The sequence below is a fragment of the Saccopteryx bilineata genome, chromosome 2, assembly GCF_036850765.1.
Source record: "Saccopteryx bilineata isolate mSacBil1 chromosome 2, mSacBil1_pri_phased_curated, whole genome shotgun sequence".
Classification (NCBI taxonomy): Eukaryota; Metazoa; Chordata; class Mammalia; order Chiroptera; family Emballonuridae; genus Saccopteryx; species Saccopteryx bilineata.
In genome coordinates, this window is record NC_089491.1 from 6,320,044 (window position 1) to 6,335,582 (window position 15,539).

Genomic DNA, 15,539 nt, shown 5'->3' on the forward strand with positions numbered 1-15,539 from the left:
GCTCCTTTTTAAAAGCTTCCCTGCGGTTCTTCGGCTAAACCAAGTTTAAAGGCAGTATCCTTAAAGGTTGTGTATTTTTTTTCTTACCTTTTAATTAGCCTCTCTGAAGAGCAGGTTAAGTATATAAAACACTTAAAAATTTTCAGGAAGACTCCATAAATATAAAAATGCTTTTTGTGGTTTGTTGGCTTGCTTGTTTTTTGTTTTTTGTTTTTTGAAAATAACCTCATACAAATAGGACAAGAGAACCTGTCTCAGAGAATAGAAAGGAAAGTTGATCTTGTTTGTAGCGGTCCGGGGAGACATATCCTTAGACCTGAACTTCACTTCTGGACCTCTCAAGCTTTTAGTTTTTCGCTGGCATTTATGGAGTGAATTATTCATTGGTGCTTTTAAGAAGCATTTGAATGCTCTCCGCTAACTTTGTCAGTGATACACATTTTTTTTTACAAACCTAGGTTTACTAGGTAAACTGTGTTTGGTATTTAGAGTATCAGTGGAGGAAACAGGACACAGGTCAGGTGTAACTCAACGTGATAGCCTTCAGGTGAGTCCGTTCGTCTTTCCTCAGTTTGCTGAAGTATAGCTTCTACGTTGTTTTATATCATGTCTTCATTCTTTAATGACTGCAGCAACCGAAAGTCTATTGGATGTTATATATCTCCTTGGAATTTCCAAACTTGAGGGGACAATAGAGGTAGTTTCATTTAGCCCCCTCAGACTTACGGCCGAGGCATCGGGAGTCCGGACTTGCTTGTTGATCTGTCCAGGGTCACGCCATCCAGGCACAGTGGCCTCTGGAGTTTTTAAGCCCACTGCTTCTCGTGTCATCTAGTCCCACTTGCGAGAGGTGAAATCACACTTGACTTTGTAGAAGGTATCATGATCAAAATTGTAAATTTATCTTCACATTTTTTGTAGGCAAATCTGTAGACTTGAGGGAAATGAAAGAAATAAAATGGGTTTGGATTTTTGATGACCTCTTTGTTTTTGCGTAAATTTAAGCATGTGGAACGCCGAGGCACGCACTGGCATTCTTGGCCTGGAGGTGAGATTAGGAAGAGAGTAGGGTGACTTGGGCCGATCGGAGTGTGTTCAGTGCAGACCTGTGAGGCAGGTTCAAAGCTCTCCTAGTTAAATGTCTTAGCATGGAGGCCCCCCAAAGATCGTCTCTACTGCCTTACAAGACTTATTCACAGGCGGTTTTCATGAGCTCTTTGGGGGAGCAGCCACACGGATTTGACCACCGGCCCTTGGCACTGTGATTCTTAAGTTAAACTTTTGGACACAATGCCTATGCTTCCCTTGAGTTTAGAGCAATAATACTCAACTGAAGGTGATCACAAGGGCATGGTGTCCTGGTAAGAAAAACTGCACACATGGCCTGCATTCTCCAATTAAATCAGGTCGGGTCCTAATGTCCAGGTAGGTGGTCAGCGAGCGCCCATTCCCACTCTCATTTGCTCTGCCTTTGAGGTAGAGACTCAAAACTGTGTGAGTCCTTCGTGACGGGAGCTTTAGCGCACGTGTTGGAAGATGGAGGGAAGTGAGTGGATTTTAGCTGTGGACATCCTGTAATCGTTTTTCCAAACTTACAGAAAAAGCACTAATTTAGTCTGTCATGCCTGATTTCTTTATTATCTTCCTATGTAAGATGACACGTCTGCATTTTTGTTTTAGGAATCTTTCGAAGAAATACCAACCTAAAAAGAACTCGAAGGAGGAAGAAGAATACAGGTCTGTTTATCATTGATAGTGATGTGGTAACATCGTTGCACCATTGGCCATGGTTCTGAAGGAAAGGAGAAATAGCTACAAAAATAAGCTGCAATCTCCATCCGTATTTGTGTGGGTGTTTAAATTGGGGGAGAGAAAAATAAAAACCTACTCAGTTAACTTTTCTTCTCTGAGCCACTGGCGCTGTTCCAGATTGTCTCCATTAAGATAAGTAGGAAACGCTTAGAATATAATCTAAGCCAGTGGTTCTCAAGCTTTCTGAAGTCGGGGTGCATTTAAAATCCTACAAATAATTGTAGGCACACTATATACAAATTTCTGAGAAATATGTTATAATAATTAAGTCAAATATTAAAGAAAAAACAAAGTCCAAGTGTGCTTTTTATGGTAATTAAATGAAGTAAATGACAAAATTAAATTTATCCTGACATTAAAAAACATTTTTATGTTATATTTTTTGAGTTACGCTTTTTAGAATTCATAAAAAAGAGGGGTTAAACAAAAAAAACGACAAAAAAGTTATCTTTTATATATATAGATACATTCTTAGTAAGATTTAGTAAATTCAGCAGGTCCCCGCATGAATGTGTTAAGTTTTTTCATTCTTGTGTTTATGAGAAACATAAGCCTGATGTGTCCTAGTGGTTTCTTCAATGTTTGGGCATGTATTTGAAAGGCAACTCTCATTTCCTCATCAATACATTGAAGAATTCCTCTTTTTTTTTACTCTTAATTGTGTTGAGTGCAGAAACCCCCCCACCATACATATCATCTTAACTTGACATCAAACAAAGGATAGAAGAAACTTGCCTCCAGTCTTTCCGGGGAACATGGAGGGCAGTGTAAACAATCCAGCACCACAACCTAACAGCCTTTGCAACCTAAGTCAGCAAGTGAGGTGGGGGATGGGCAGGCTGTCAGCTTACAAGCAATTCCTGTCCCCCAAAAATCTAAAATCCAAAAACCCTGTTGGTTTTTTGGTTCCCAACAGGCACATATTTCTCTGGAATACCATAGGGTGCACCTGGAAATCTTCTAGGGCACAAACTTTGAAAACCACTGATCTAAGCAAATGGGGGAGTGTGGATTGTGTGTTCTACAGTCTTGATTTGGTTTTGTAATACTGAGTCGTTCATAGTAATTTATCTAAGATATGTGCTTATTTCATTCGGTAAATATGGTGTGTTAACACAGGCAGTCCCAAAGTATTACGCCTCTAATTTGGATCTAAATATCCGTTACATTCATACATACAGCATATGTATGTATTTTGAGTTATATTTGAACCGAGTATAAACAAAGCCAAATATTGCCCAGGGTAGAGGTTCAGTTTCACAGAATGAAAAGGGTTTCTGTTGTAATTAATAATTCTGAGCCGTTTCCATGAAAACACTCTTATGTGTAATGAATTGTCAGGATCCTGTGGGAGGTCGATGCAAATTAACCTGGTTTTAATTACTGTTTCTCCAGCGAAGTGGTGCGAGCCTGGAGGCGACCGTGTTTGACCAGGCAGGGTGTGTGTTCTGTCCGCAGGTACACGGCATGTAAAGCCTTCCTTTCCACCCTGAATGAAACCAATGATTACGCTGGGCAGCACGAAGTCATCTCCGAGAACCTGACCGCACAGATCATTGCGGGCTTAGCACGCTACGTCCAAGAGCTCAAGCAGGAAAGGAAATCGGTAACAAAATTCTTTTCTTTCTAAGAGATGGACCAAAGATAAGGGGGTTATTCCTAGAAACTTTAAAATGAACTAGAATCATAAATGGTGGGTCTTAAATGGATGCCTTATAAAAGGTATGAACCTTGTCCCTAGAAAGTGTTTCTAGGTCTTTACAATCTCAAGGGTCCTTCTGACACTAACTCATCTGTAGGCCCCAGATTAGTACTATTTCCTTTGAGGAATTTAAGTATGTTTGAGGATATCAGCTATACAAGAGTGAGAATATAGTATGGTGTACACTGTGTAGAATAAATAGTATTAAAATCAAGGCTTATCAGGAGTTTTAAAAAGCCAGAAAGATTATCTCAGCTCCACCCACTTGCATTCATTCATTACTGTCTAATGAAGAGGACCTTGACACCATTCAAATCTTTTCATCGCTTTTATTGTGAACTTGAGAGAAAAATATACGGTCAATGTATATTCGTAGTTGAGATTTTGCCCTAAGAGATTTATCTTTAAGTTACGATCTGTGTCACTGAACTTTGATCGCTTGTGAGGTGCATAATAATTTGTTAGTAATAAAGTACCAAACTTGGCCAGTGATATGTTTTAAAAAAAAAATATAAATCTGAGTCAACAGTAATTCTTTCAGTGCTCTGGTTATCAGATATCTTCCTCCGTAAAAACTATTGTAAATACGCTCTTACTAGCAATGTTTGCACGCTGAATCAAGTTATTACCATAATTTTAGAGAGATTATTGGGTTCACCTCCAGCCTTCGGGTCTGTCTGGGGTTATCCACAGTGGTTGCCACTCGTGGCATCTGAGGGATTGTGGAGACCTGCAGCTCCGGAAGGGGAATGGAGAGGTCCCGGCCAACACTTACGGGAACCTCCCAGTAGCCCTCTCCCTGCAGGAGAAAAGTGCGTGTGAGGTTCATGATGCAATGTTGGCCAGGAGCAGAATCTGTCTTGGCAGTGGTTATCTGAAGAGTTCCAGAGGAAACAATTACACAGGGCGGGGCAAAAGCAGGTTTACGGCTGCAAGTATGCGAAACACAGTTTATTCTTGTATTGTTATCCGTTAATTATTGTAGTATTTTCCATGCAAACAACTACGGTTTCCCCACCCTCTACAATACATGTAGGGACCCATCAGGCATTTCTAAAAGTCTAAAATTTTTATAAACCTCAGAGAATGCCTGGAAGACTCCATAACATTTAGAATTGACCATTAAATCCCCCCTGCCCCCCCCCCCCCCCCGTAGTTTCAGAAACATTTATGGATACTAAAAGCTGTAATATGTCTTCTTAAAGGTAGGTATCGGATGGGTCCTATTTATGAACTATAAAGGGACTTCATTTCCCATAAGCTGGTTCTGTGGCACGGGCTGACTCCAGTATGTTTAGAATATTTCTTTTATAAGAGATCACAGCAAGCAAGGAAGATTGAATGTGAGGGAAAGCAAAAACTAAAAGGAGTTTATATGTATGATCAAGCCAATTACAACTCTATCTCTGATTGAGTTAATTCTATTGAGAGCCTACTGTGGATACATCTGTTACAAGGACAGACCCCAAAGGAAGAAAACATAGAAACCAGGACAGATTTTAGATTTCATGACCTGGAAAAGGAGCTGTGGGTTTTCATAGCCGTCCTTCCTTCCTGGTGTTATTGCATTAATTAAGTAAATCAAAAAGCAAGGCATCCTTTGATCTTTTAGTTGTTGGTCTGTTGTGAGAGTCACACTAACTACAGCACACTGGTCGACAACCCCCTGGTTTAATGTCTCTCTAGAAGGTGCATCTTGAATTGTTTTATCTCCTTTGTTTGAAAAGAACACGTGATTGCGGCATTCTGCTAATTAAGGCCCTGTCACCACTGTGGTTCTGTCTCTTGCGACACCATTGAGTTGGTGAACCAAAGAAATTTGACTTGATCATTTATGGGCTGACGTGCTTAGTTACCAGGATGCTTAGATCCTGTCCTTGATTTCATGGATTTGAAATGCGGGTTTGGGTGTATTATTTCTCCCTTCTAAGCTGGAATGAGCCCTTCTTTTTCACCTAAGAATTGTGAGAGTTACTTTATACCGTCTGGGTCTCACCCAACTCTCCTGTATCCCGTCATCATACGGTTGTCAGTGGAGGCCCCTGAGCTCAGCAACAGTGACAGCGATGCCCCAGCGCTGTGCACAGCGGACCTGGGAACCCCTCCAAACAAACCTGGGGTCCCCAAGCCCTCTTATCAGCCCCATGCCAACCTGCATTTCCTCCAGCCAGTAAATGTCACTCCCCTTTGGCGTGGTGGTTCTGGCCAAGAACGTGGGCATAAAGGACTTCCTTTTCCGTTACATTTCTTCTTGTACATAATACCACGTCCTGTCGGCTCTACCTGCAGGAATGTGAATCCGAACACTACTCACACTTCCTCCACGTCCCCCCCCCCCCCCGCCCAGTCCCTCCACCTCACCTGGAGGACCCCCGTAGCTTAGCCTCTGAACTTCGAACTCCGTGCCCTGCTTCCAGGTGTGCCCGTTAGTGGGCCGTCCAGCTCCTGGCTTCTCTACCAGCAGCTCCCGCCCGTCAAACAAAGGCAGCCACCTCCTCCCTGGTCCCTGGCCCCTCCATACATTCCCCGTGTCACAGTCAGCGCTGTCTTGTGATAACGCAGCCCAGACTGTCACTTCCTTTCTTAACTCTCCCGGTAGCTTTCCACTGTGCTCACCGGGGCTTGAGAAGCTGTCGGCCCGACCCTGCCCGATCCCCATCCCTCGCCTCGCTCCAGCCCCGCCCTTCCCCACGTAGGAGCCCCTTCTCTTGCTGTCCCTGCCACGTGGCAGGGTGTGTTCCCGGCCCTTTCAAGTTTCCGCCTACGCTCTTTTCAAGGCCCCACGCAAACACTGCCCCGGACCACTCCGTCTGAAATGCTGCTTGCACACACATGCGTCCCTCTCTGTTCTTTACCCTCTCTGCACCGCTGTGTCCACTGATTCCTTCTCGCTGCTTTTCCGGTGCCCAGAGCTGCAGCCTGCTGTGTGGATATGCCGTTAACCTGTGTGGGATGCCCGACACCTCCCAGCCTAGGGAAAAACTGCGTTCCCTAAAGTTTCATCCACCGACCTGGAACTCTATTTAAACTTTAAACAAAAAAAAAAATATTTTATTTATTGATTTTACAGAGATAGGAGATGGGGAACAAGAATACTTTAGTTGTTGGCCCTGGCCGGTTGGCTCAGTGGTAGAGCGTCGGCCTGGCGTGCAGGGGTCCTGGGTTCGATTCCCAGCCAGGGCACACAGGAGAAGCGCCCATCTGCTTCTCCACCCCTCCCCCTCTCCTTCCTCTCTGTCTCTCTCTTCCCCTCCCGCAGCGAGGCTCCATTGGAGCAAAGATGGCCCAGGCACTGGGGATGGCTCCTTGGCCTCTGCCCCAGGCGCTAGAGTGGCTCTGGTCACGACAGAGCGACGCCCCGGAGGGGCAGAGCTTCACCCCTGGTGGGCGTGCCGGGTGGATCTCGGTGGGGCGCATGCGGGAGTCTGTCTGACTGTCTGACTCTCCTGGTTTCCAGCTTCGGAAAAATACAAAAAAAAAAAAAGAATACTTTAGTTGTTCATTGCTTGCTTCTCATATGTGCCTTGACCGGGCAAGCCCAAGGCTTTGAACCAGCGACCTCAGCATTCCAGGTTGACACTCTAGCCACCGTGCCACCACAGGCCAGGCCTAAACTCTTATTAATGGTGATTCTCCTTGTTTTGGTTTGAAGTAAGAGTTTATGCCCTGGGAAGGGATAAATGAGGCACACAAGCCATTTGCTGCTCAGTAGTGGTCATTTTAAGATCCTGTCATCCTAAAAGTTAATTGGGATACCTCAGAGGAATTAGGATGTTAAGGAATATGAAAGAAGGGATTGTTTTGAAGAATGAATAAAAGGCTCCTGGAACCTCGGTCAATTGTGGACGGGAGAGTTCTGGTTAGCAAAAGCCAGCATGAGCATAGCAGGAACTGCAGGGCAAGGACACACTTGCCCAGTGTCGTTGGACCTGGGCCGGTAACGGGAGCCCCCGCCCCGTGCACAGATGCTTGATGTTTGGGTGAAGTTTAGCCACTGAGCATGACTGGGAGGTAGGCATTTTAGGAACTGTAAACAAGTTCATTGAGAAGGTATTTTTATTATAAATGGATTTGGGGAAATAACCCTTAAATAAAAGCAGAATGCAACTCCTGTCATAAATGTTTCTGGGTCTGTGGTTTGGGGGTGAGATGCCCTTTGAGCCGTCTGGAGGCGTGTCACTGTTTTCCCACGCGGTGCACGCAAATGTCCACGCCACAGAGAGTTAGCATTGCGTGAATTAATCCTGAGTCAGACTCTGAGGGACTAGTTTCAGACCCACCAAGGTGGGTTTGGAGGAACTTACAGTATTTGTCACAGACATATTTTCTGGATGCTTCTTTTTTCTTTGCCCTCTTCAAGTCTTTGTGTTCCTTTGTTTTCATCTGTGGAATCTGAGTTTTATTTAAAATTCCAGATGGTTGACTGTCCTCAATTGAGTGTTTATTCTCCCCCACACACACTTTATTTCTTTTGAAGTGGCTGTTCTCACATCCATGCCATATTTTGCTTTATTAAGGAGTTTTAAAGATTAATGGACAATTTTATATAGAGACAGCAAAGGTGAGCCGCTGTCGCCGTCTCCCTAATTGTGGAGTGTGGATAATCAGCATTCTCACACTGTGTTCAGCCTGAGGGTGATTTCCTGCAGCGCAGTCAGACCTCCTGAGAGCTTTTGTTGCTGGAGTCTTTCTTTAAGGAACCCCTTGCTTATTTTAAGTTCCCTGTGATTTTTTATCTCAGCTACCCCCTGGTCACTGGGAAATTTCGAAAACATTTTCGAAGGATGATTTTACTTGTCTATTTTTAAGGGTCAGCCAAAAAGTTGAAATGAAAGTGAGTGAGTGTAGCTCTCAACCAGATACCATCAGGCATTTCTAAAAGTCTATTGTGTTTGAAGAGAAACTAAAGCGTCTTACTCAGGGAGAGAGCAGGAGCGCCTCCGTGGGTCTCCAGAGATGGCATTTCCTGTCTCTCCTCGGGGAGGAGGAAGGAGCTGGGATGACCTCACCCCGAGGCTCCGGCTCCGAAAGGAGCGCTTATCATCTTTGTCTGGAGAACAATCCCTCTTTCTGTGGAGCTCAGAGGCACACTCTCTAGATACACGCTTGCTCACTGGCCAGCGGAGAAATGTTTCTGCCATTGTTTGTCAGCAAACAGCAAACACATCTGGCGGGCTGGTTTGTTTAGCTCGGTCACTGTTAAAGTAGCTCTTCGGATGAAAGGAGGAGGCATGGAACTGGATTCAGACGGCCCCTGCTATCTGGGTCACAGGGTGCTGCGACCGGAAGAGAGGCTTTTGTTCCACCTTTCCTAAGGGATCAGAGGCAACAACTTGTGTGTGTGTGTGTGTGTGTGTTGTAGCCAGATACATTTGGGAGGAACGCAGACTATGAGAGAAAGAATAGAAGGAAAATCACTGGCAACTAAGATATATATTTTTTAACATCAAGTGTGCTTTGCAGGATACTGTTTTACTCTGATGGAATGTGGCAGAGGGGTTCTTGGGAGGAAGTTTACCAGTCAAGTCAAGGTCCACACTGTGCTTATAATGTCCTATTTGTTATCTAAAAGATTTAAATGAAGGAGTAGCAAGAGAATTTCCTGTGTGGGTTTTCAATCGCAGGCGTTCCTCATGCTTCCAAAATATGACGTGTTGGTTTTTTTTTGAAACCTGCCGTCTTCAGAGAGGGTTCTGCGATGAAACCCCATCACCCTTTCCTGGGGGTGTCTGTCACTTTCTGCCGGCTCTTGTGCCCGTGTTCTCCCTCTGCCCCGGGTGAGAACACCGAGGGCGGGGCCTCCCAGGGCATGGCTCTGAATCTGAGGCTCAGGTTTTCTTTTTGGGGACCACCTTTGAATCTCAGAGTAAAATTTGGGGGAATGGTGAAACTTTAGAGCAAACACAGTGATCCTGCTCACGGAATGGGAATGGACCTCGTGACGATTTGGGGAAGTCACATTTCTGCAGGGACAGGGACTCTCAGGACCAACGAGGCCATACGGGAAGGGCACAGCTGAGCCTTTGGCCCTGAGCCTGTGAAAGTGATCTTGGTGGCTTCCAGAAAAACCTGCCCCCCCCCTTTATACTTTCTCCGAAGTTCAAGGCTTCCCTAAGTCTGCCCCCAGCTCTCTCTCTTCCTCCCGCACAGCCTGGCTCTTGTCTCGCCTGTTTATTCCTGCCTTTCGACTTGGTCTCTCTGTCGGGTCCCTGGGTCTGTTATGAGACTTGAAAAATGAAGCCCTGGGGGGCTCTCTTGGGTCCACAGACACTAAAAAATGGCTGGGTGGATAAAACTTGCTGTAAAGAGGCATTTAAAACAGTGGCGTGACCTCAAACAGAGGCGAGAGGCATCCCCATAAAGAAGCGCTGTTCTCTCTCCTCCTCCCTGCCACCCAGCAGTCAGCTATCTCTGTGACTCAGCCAAGCCCCGGGCTCCAAGGAGGAGAGGCACAGCTTTGAGGCCGCACAGAGGGGCCTCTTGGTCCGGCCCTCCATCACTCAGCCTTCTCCATAGCACCCCCGCCCCCCGCCCACCAAGCTTACCTGTTGGGGTCAGAAAGCAGCCCACTGAGCCCAGTAACTGAAGGAAGCTCATTTATTTTATTTTATTTATTTATTTTTGACAGAGACAGAGAGAGAGTCAGAGACGGACAGACAGACAAGAAGGGAGAGAGATGAGAAGCATCAATTCTTCTTGCAGCTCCTTAGTTGTTCATTGATTGATTTCTCATATGTGCCCTGACTGGGGGCTACAGCAGGGCAAGTGGCGCCTTGCTCAAGCCAGCGACCTTGGGCTCAAGCCAGCGACCTTGGGCTTCAAGCCAATGACCATTAGGTCATGTCTATGATCCCTTGCTCAAGCCAGGACCTCTTGCTCAAGCTGGATGAGCCCGCACTCAAGCCGGCAATCTAGGGGTTTCGAACCTGGATCCTCCTAGTCCCAGTCCGACGCTCTATCCACTGCTCCACCGCCTGGTCAGGCAGAAGCTCGTTTATTAAAAGGAGCATTTAGGACAGGCCTGACGAACAGTTTTTGCCCCCAGGCCAGATTAGAAAGAAAACTTTTTTCACGGGCCAGATGAAATACTAAAATTAAAAAATGTTAAATACAAAAACAATTTGTTTAAGTAAATAAAATTTTATTATGCAATTTATGAATAACTGTAAGTGAAAAAAATTTAATATGTAATATTTTAATTAAAATATATTTTAATAAAAATATAATTACATACCGTATAAATATCCAAACTGTATCACAATCATTCGAAACAATATTTAATTAATAGAATGAGCTTGAAGGGGTTATATCACAAATAAAATAATTATTTTGTTTTACAAACAGCCCGGACATGTTTTTAATTATCGACTGCAGCTATTGTCTATGCTACAATGCCACTTGATTCAGCACACTTGATCACAAAATAACAAATTGTTTGACCGTGGGTGCGCACTGGCTAACTCCGCTTAAAAGAATGTGGGTTTCACATCGCCGCTAAACGTCAAACAGTTCATATTGAGTACAGACGAGTACAAAAGTTGTAAATCTTTATCATGGAATTTAAAAAAAAAATAAAGTATCGCGAATCCATTCGACCAATTATTAGAAGTTAACCCTAGATTAGTCACACGCGGAATTCTTTTCCATGTATCAGTATCATCTTAAATATCTTGATTTCCAATAATCAAAGACGCTTCCGCTTCTGTGTAGCTGAGATTTTAAAGTAGCGGAGAATATTAAAAATTTAACCGTGGGCCGCATAAACGCATTACATGGGCAGATCCGGCCCGCAGGCCATGTGTTGGCCATGCCTGATTTAGGATGTTGTGGAGAGGGTCCAGGAAAAGCAGTAAGGGGTGTTGGTAATGCCCCAGAGCGGGCCACAGTGGGGAATACTCACAGTGGGGAACTCTCAGGGGACGGGGAGACTTACAGGGACTTCAGAGCTGTGGTCTTAGGATGAGGGATCCAGCCAACCTAGAGCATCGTAGTTGGAGGAAGCTACAGACATCAACTTTACCCCCTGATACGCCAGAACCTCTCTAGGACAACTAACAGAACCAGAGGGCAACCATGTGGTCCAGGCAGGTCAGGACTACCTCGGAGTCACCCTGACTCTGTGTGTCTCACAGCCCACATCTGGTCCGATGCACCAGAACGTCTGGTGGTTTTCCCAATCAAAGGACACCAGACTCCGACCCTCTCTCACCACCTCCACTGCTGCCACACGGTCCGAGTGTTTGTCATCTCCAGGATTGGAGAGAGCATCCCACCTGGAACCTTCTTTACAACACAGTGCTTCCAGACTTAGAGCCACCCACACTCCCCAGCTCATTCAGACATGAAGGAACACCCACAGGACCCTGTACAGCTGCCCCTTTCTTCTCTGACCCCATCTCCTAATATTCTTGAGGCTCACCCTGGTCTAGTCCTCTGGTATCCTTACTGGCCAACACCAGGCACATACCTGCCTCAGGGCCTTTGCAGATACTAGGGTGATGAATTTATCTTAAAGTTTAAAAAGAGCTAAGTAATGGAATCATTCATTTACACAAAACTTCATAGTAGCCCCAGACTGGGACAACCCAGAAGTCCATCGACTGGTGAATGGATAAACCAGTTGTGAGATATAGCTAAACAATGGAGAGCCACTCAGCAATAAGAGAGAATAAGGTACTGATACGTGTTACAACATGGGCGAACCTTGAAAACATAATTTGCTAAGTGAACGCTATGGAGTAATGAAAGCATTATGTCAGTCACGAAAGAGCTCATGCTATAAGATCCCATTTCTATGAGACATCTAGAAGAGGCATATCTATAGAGACAGGAAGACTGGTGTTTGCCCAGGGCCGGGGAGGATGGGAGGATCGGAGAGTGACAGCTAAGAGATACAGGGTTTCTTTCTGGGGTAACAAAAATGTTCTCAAACCAGTTGTGGCGATGGTTGTCTAATTTTGGGGGCTGTACTAAAAACTGTTGACTTCTGCAGTTCGAATGTGTGAATTGTATGGTATGTGAATTATGCCTCAAAGCCATCAAAAAGAAAGATCTAAGTGATTTTTGTCTTAAAACACCCCTGTCACTTTTACAAGTGGAGTATGTAGTCTTAGAATTCTGCGTTACAGTCTGTAAAGTCTTGAAGGGCACTCTGAGGTTAGCCTTGTTTTCATTTCCCCTTTATTTTTTAACTCTTGAATTTCTTGGGAGCGCGTGTGCTGGGGATTCAGTGATGAGTCTGGTTTCAGGGGATGGTTTTCCTCGTGTTAGTGTGAAAAAGGGTGTGCTGACCTCTGGCGCTGTCTCTCCCAGCACTTTCACGATGGACGGAAGGCCCAGCAGCACATAGAGACTTGCTGGAAGCAGCTGGAATCGGTGAGTGAGCAACGGCCCTCGGGAAGGCCCCGTGGCTTTCTCGTTTGAATTTAACTTAAGCCCGAGTCAATCAGTCTGTGCAAAACAAACAAGAAAACACTAAAGAAAACCTCTTTAGAGATTTTTTCTATTTTGAACGTAGTGTGATTCTAGAAACTGTTATCTAAAGTGAAATGTTGAGCCGAAAGAGCCCAAGGAGAGTATTTTTCTAAAACTCATATGGAAAGAACAACGATTAGGCAGTTGGGGTGAACCTAAATGCAGATTTTAAAGCAACTTCCCGAGATTATGAGGTATAGCAAATCAGTTCAGAGAAGAACGCTCGTTGGGGGATTTAGGTAAAATTGTAGGTGCTCACGGGAATCCCATGGTTGCATTAATAAGGATGCTCCCCGCCACCCATTTCCTCTGCCTTCAGAGTAAACGGCGGTTTGAGCGGGACTGCAAAGAGGCCGACCGGGCGCAGCAGTACTTTGAGAAGATGGATGCTGACATCAACGTTACGAAAGCAGATGTTGAAAAGGTAAGGTGAAAGTGAGCCTTCCTTTCAGTTCCCCTTCTTGCTGTGCCTCACGCCTCCTCCCAGGATATCTGTCCCCAAGTTCTCCTTTCTGTTGCGGCCACAAAAGGCCACTCAACTTGGGATCGTTTTCAGTTTGTGTCAGCTGCCATGGGGACCAGAAATGAAAACCCGGGGACCCTTCAGCGTTGGGACTGAGCAGTTGGCTTATTTGTTCAGTCACCAGGGTGATAACACCGAGACGTGTATACCATGAACACGTCCTAGAGGTTGGGGTGTCTGGAGATTGTGGCTTTCACTTAATGGCTTTTCAAAGAAGAAGTCAACCTTTTGAAAGCTGGAGCAGACCGCACAGCGCCATCTGCAAGAGCTTGGCCGCCGCTAATGCCTGTTAGGAAGATAAAGTGGCTGACACTGCTGGCCTGACTTCTAAGTGCGTCGCTGGGGTTGATAACAGGTTGTAGTTGAAGGCTGGCATGTGTGAGCCTTCTCAGAAGCTTTTCTCTCAGTGCACAGGGATTGCAATTAGGAATATCATAAAGCTTGTAGTGTATCTTCCTGTGCTTTCTCCCTAGAAGCTGAATTTTCTTCTAAAAGTCATCAATAGCATGTAAACAAAATTAGGCTGTTAAAGAACAGTATTCATTCGTTACTGCCCGGGGCTGTGTCAGCGTTCAAAGCCTCCTGCTTCGCAAGGGGAAGCGCTCTGCCTTTCCACAGGTTTCTCGCACTTTTGCCAGATTCGTTGAAAATGAGATTCGTTGGAAAATAGCGTGTATTAGTTATTTAGTTATTAGTTCAATTCTGCCAAACTCCTTACTTACGGCTTAGGTACCTATCAGTATGCCTTCCTCTGGCATTATCTCATATCTTAAAACACACACTCTCAATATCTATACTTGATCTTGAGTGGGGTTATTTACTTTACCGAAAGATATGCTAATATTTTGGTAGAGTTACTATAAATTACCATAAATCTGTCATAAGCTCTCCTTACACAGCCAACCTCCCAAACTATTCAAAATGTTATTCATTTACTAGAGACTGACCAAAAGCCTATTTAAAAAATTTGAGATTAAAAGAAGTAAAATCAAGCCCTGGCCGGTTGGCTCAATGGTAGAGCATCGGCCTGGCGTGCAGAAGTCCCGGGTTCGATTCCCGGCCAGGGCACACAGGAGAAGCGCCCATCTGCTTCTCCACCCCTCCCCCTCTCCTTCCTCTCTGTCTCTCTCTTACCCTCCCGCAGCCGAGGCTCCATTGGAGCAAAGATGGCCCGGGTGCTGGGGATGGCTCCTTGGCCTCTGCCCCAGGCGCTAGAGTGGCTCTGGTCGCGACAAGCATCGCCCCCTGGTGGGCAGAGCATCGCCCCTGGTGGGCGTGCCGGGTGAATCCCGGTTGGGCGCATACAGGGGTCTGACTGTCTCTCCCCGTTTCCAGCTTCAGAAAAATACACACACACACAAAAAAGAGGTAAAATCAGTATGTGTCCCAGAAACATATCTAGCACAAATATATGCATTCTTTATGAAATATTTCATTATCCTAAGTGTAAAATTGGAGTGGCTTTTATTCATTTAAACACTTTTTTTTTTTAACAGAAAGTCAGGAGAGGGATAGATAGGGACAGACAGGAACGGAGAGAGATGAGAAGCATCAATCATTAGTTTTTTGTTGTGGCACCTTAGTTGTCCATTGATTGCTTTCTCATATGTGCCTTGACCATGGGCCTTCAGCAGACCAAGTAACCCCTTGCTCGAGCCAGTGACCTTGGGTCCAAGCTGATGAGCTTTTTTTGCTGAAACCAGATGATCCCACGCTCAAGCTGGCGACCTTGAGGTCTCGAACCTGAGTCCTCCGCATCCCAGTCTGAAGCTCTATCCACTGCACCACCACCTGGTCAGGCTCATTTAAACACTTTTAAAGGAAATGATTTCCGGCCCTGGCCGGTTGGCTCAGTGGTAGAGTGTCGGCCTGGCATGCGGGGGTCCTGGGTTCGATTCTCGGCCAGGGCACACAGGAGAAGCGCCCATCTGCTTCTCCACCCCTCCCCCTCTCCTTCCTCTCTGTGTCTCTCTTCCCCTCCCGCAGCGAGGCTCCATTTGAGCAAAGATGGCCCGGGCGCTGGGGATG

General features: G+C 45.5%; 1 protein-coding gene across 14 annotated transcripts in view; it reads left to right on the plus strand.

The window, feature by feature from the left end:
* The window catches only part of FNBP1 (formin binding protein 1), a 139,215-nt gene that overhangs the window by 66,180 nt on the left and 57,496 nt on the right, over positions 1-15,539 (plus strand). For all 14 annotated transcript variants that reach the window (XM_066255961.1, XM_066255949.1, XM_066255948.1 and 11 more), the window contains exons 3-6: positions 1,681-1,737; positions 3,271-3,418; positions 12,827-12,889; positions 13,308-13,412. In XM_066255961.1, coding sequence (XP_066112058.1) covers positions 1,681-1,737; positions 3,271-3,418; positions 12,827-12,889; positions 13,308-13,412 — 373 coding nt within the window. The remainder of the gene's footprint in view (positions 1-1,680; positions 1,738-3,270; positions 3,419-12,826; positions 12,890-13,307; positions 13,413-15,539) is intronic.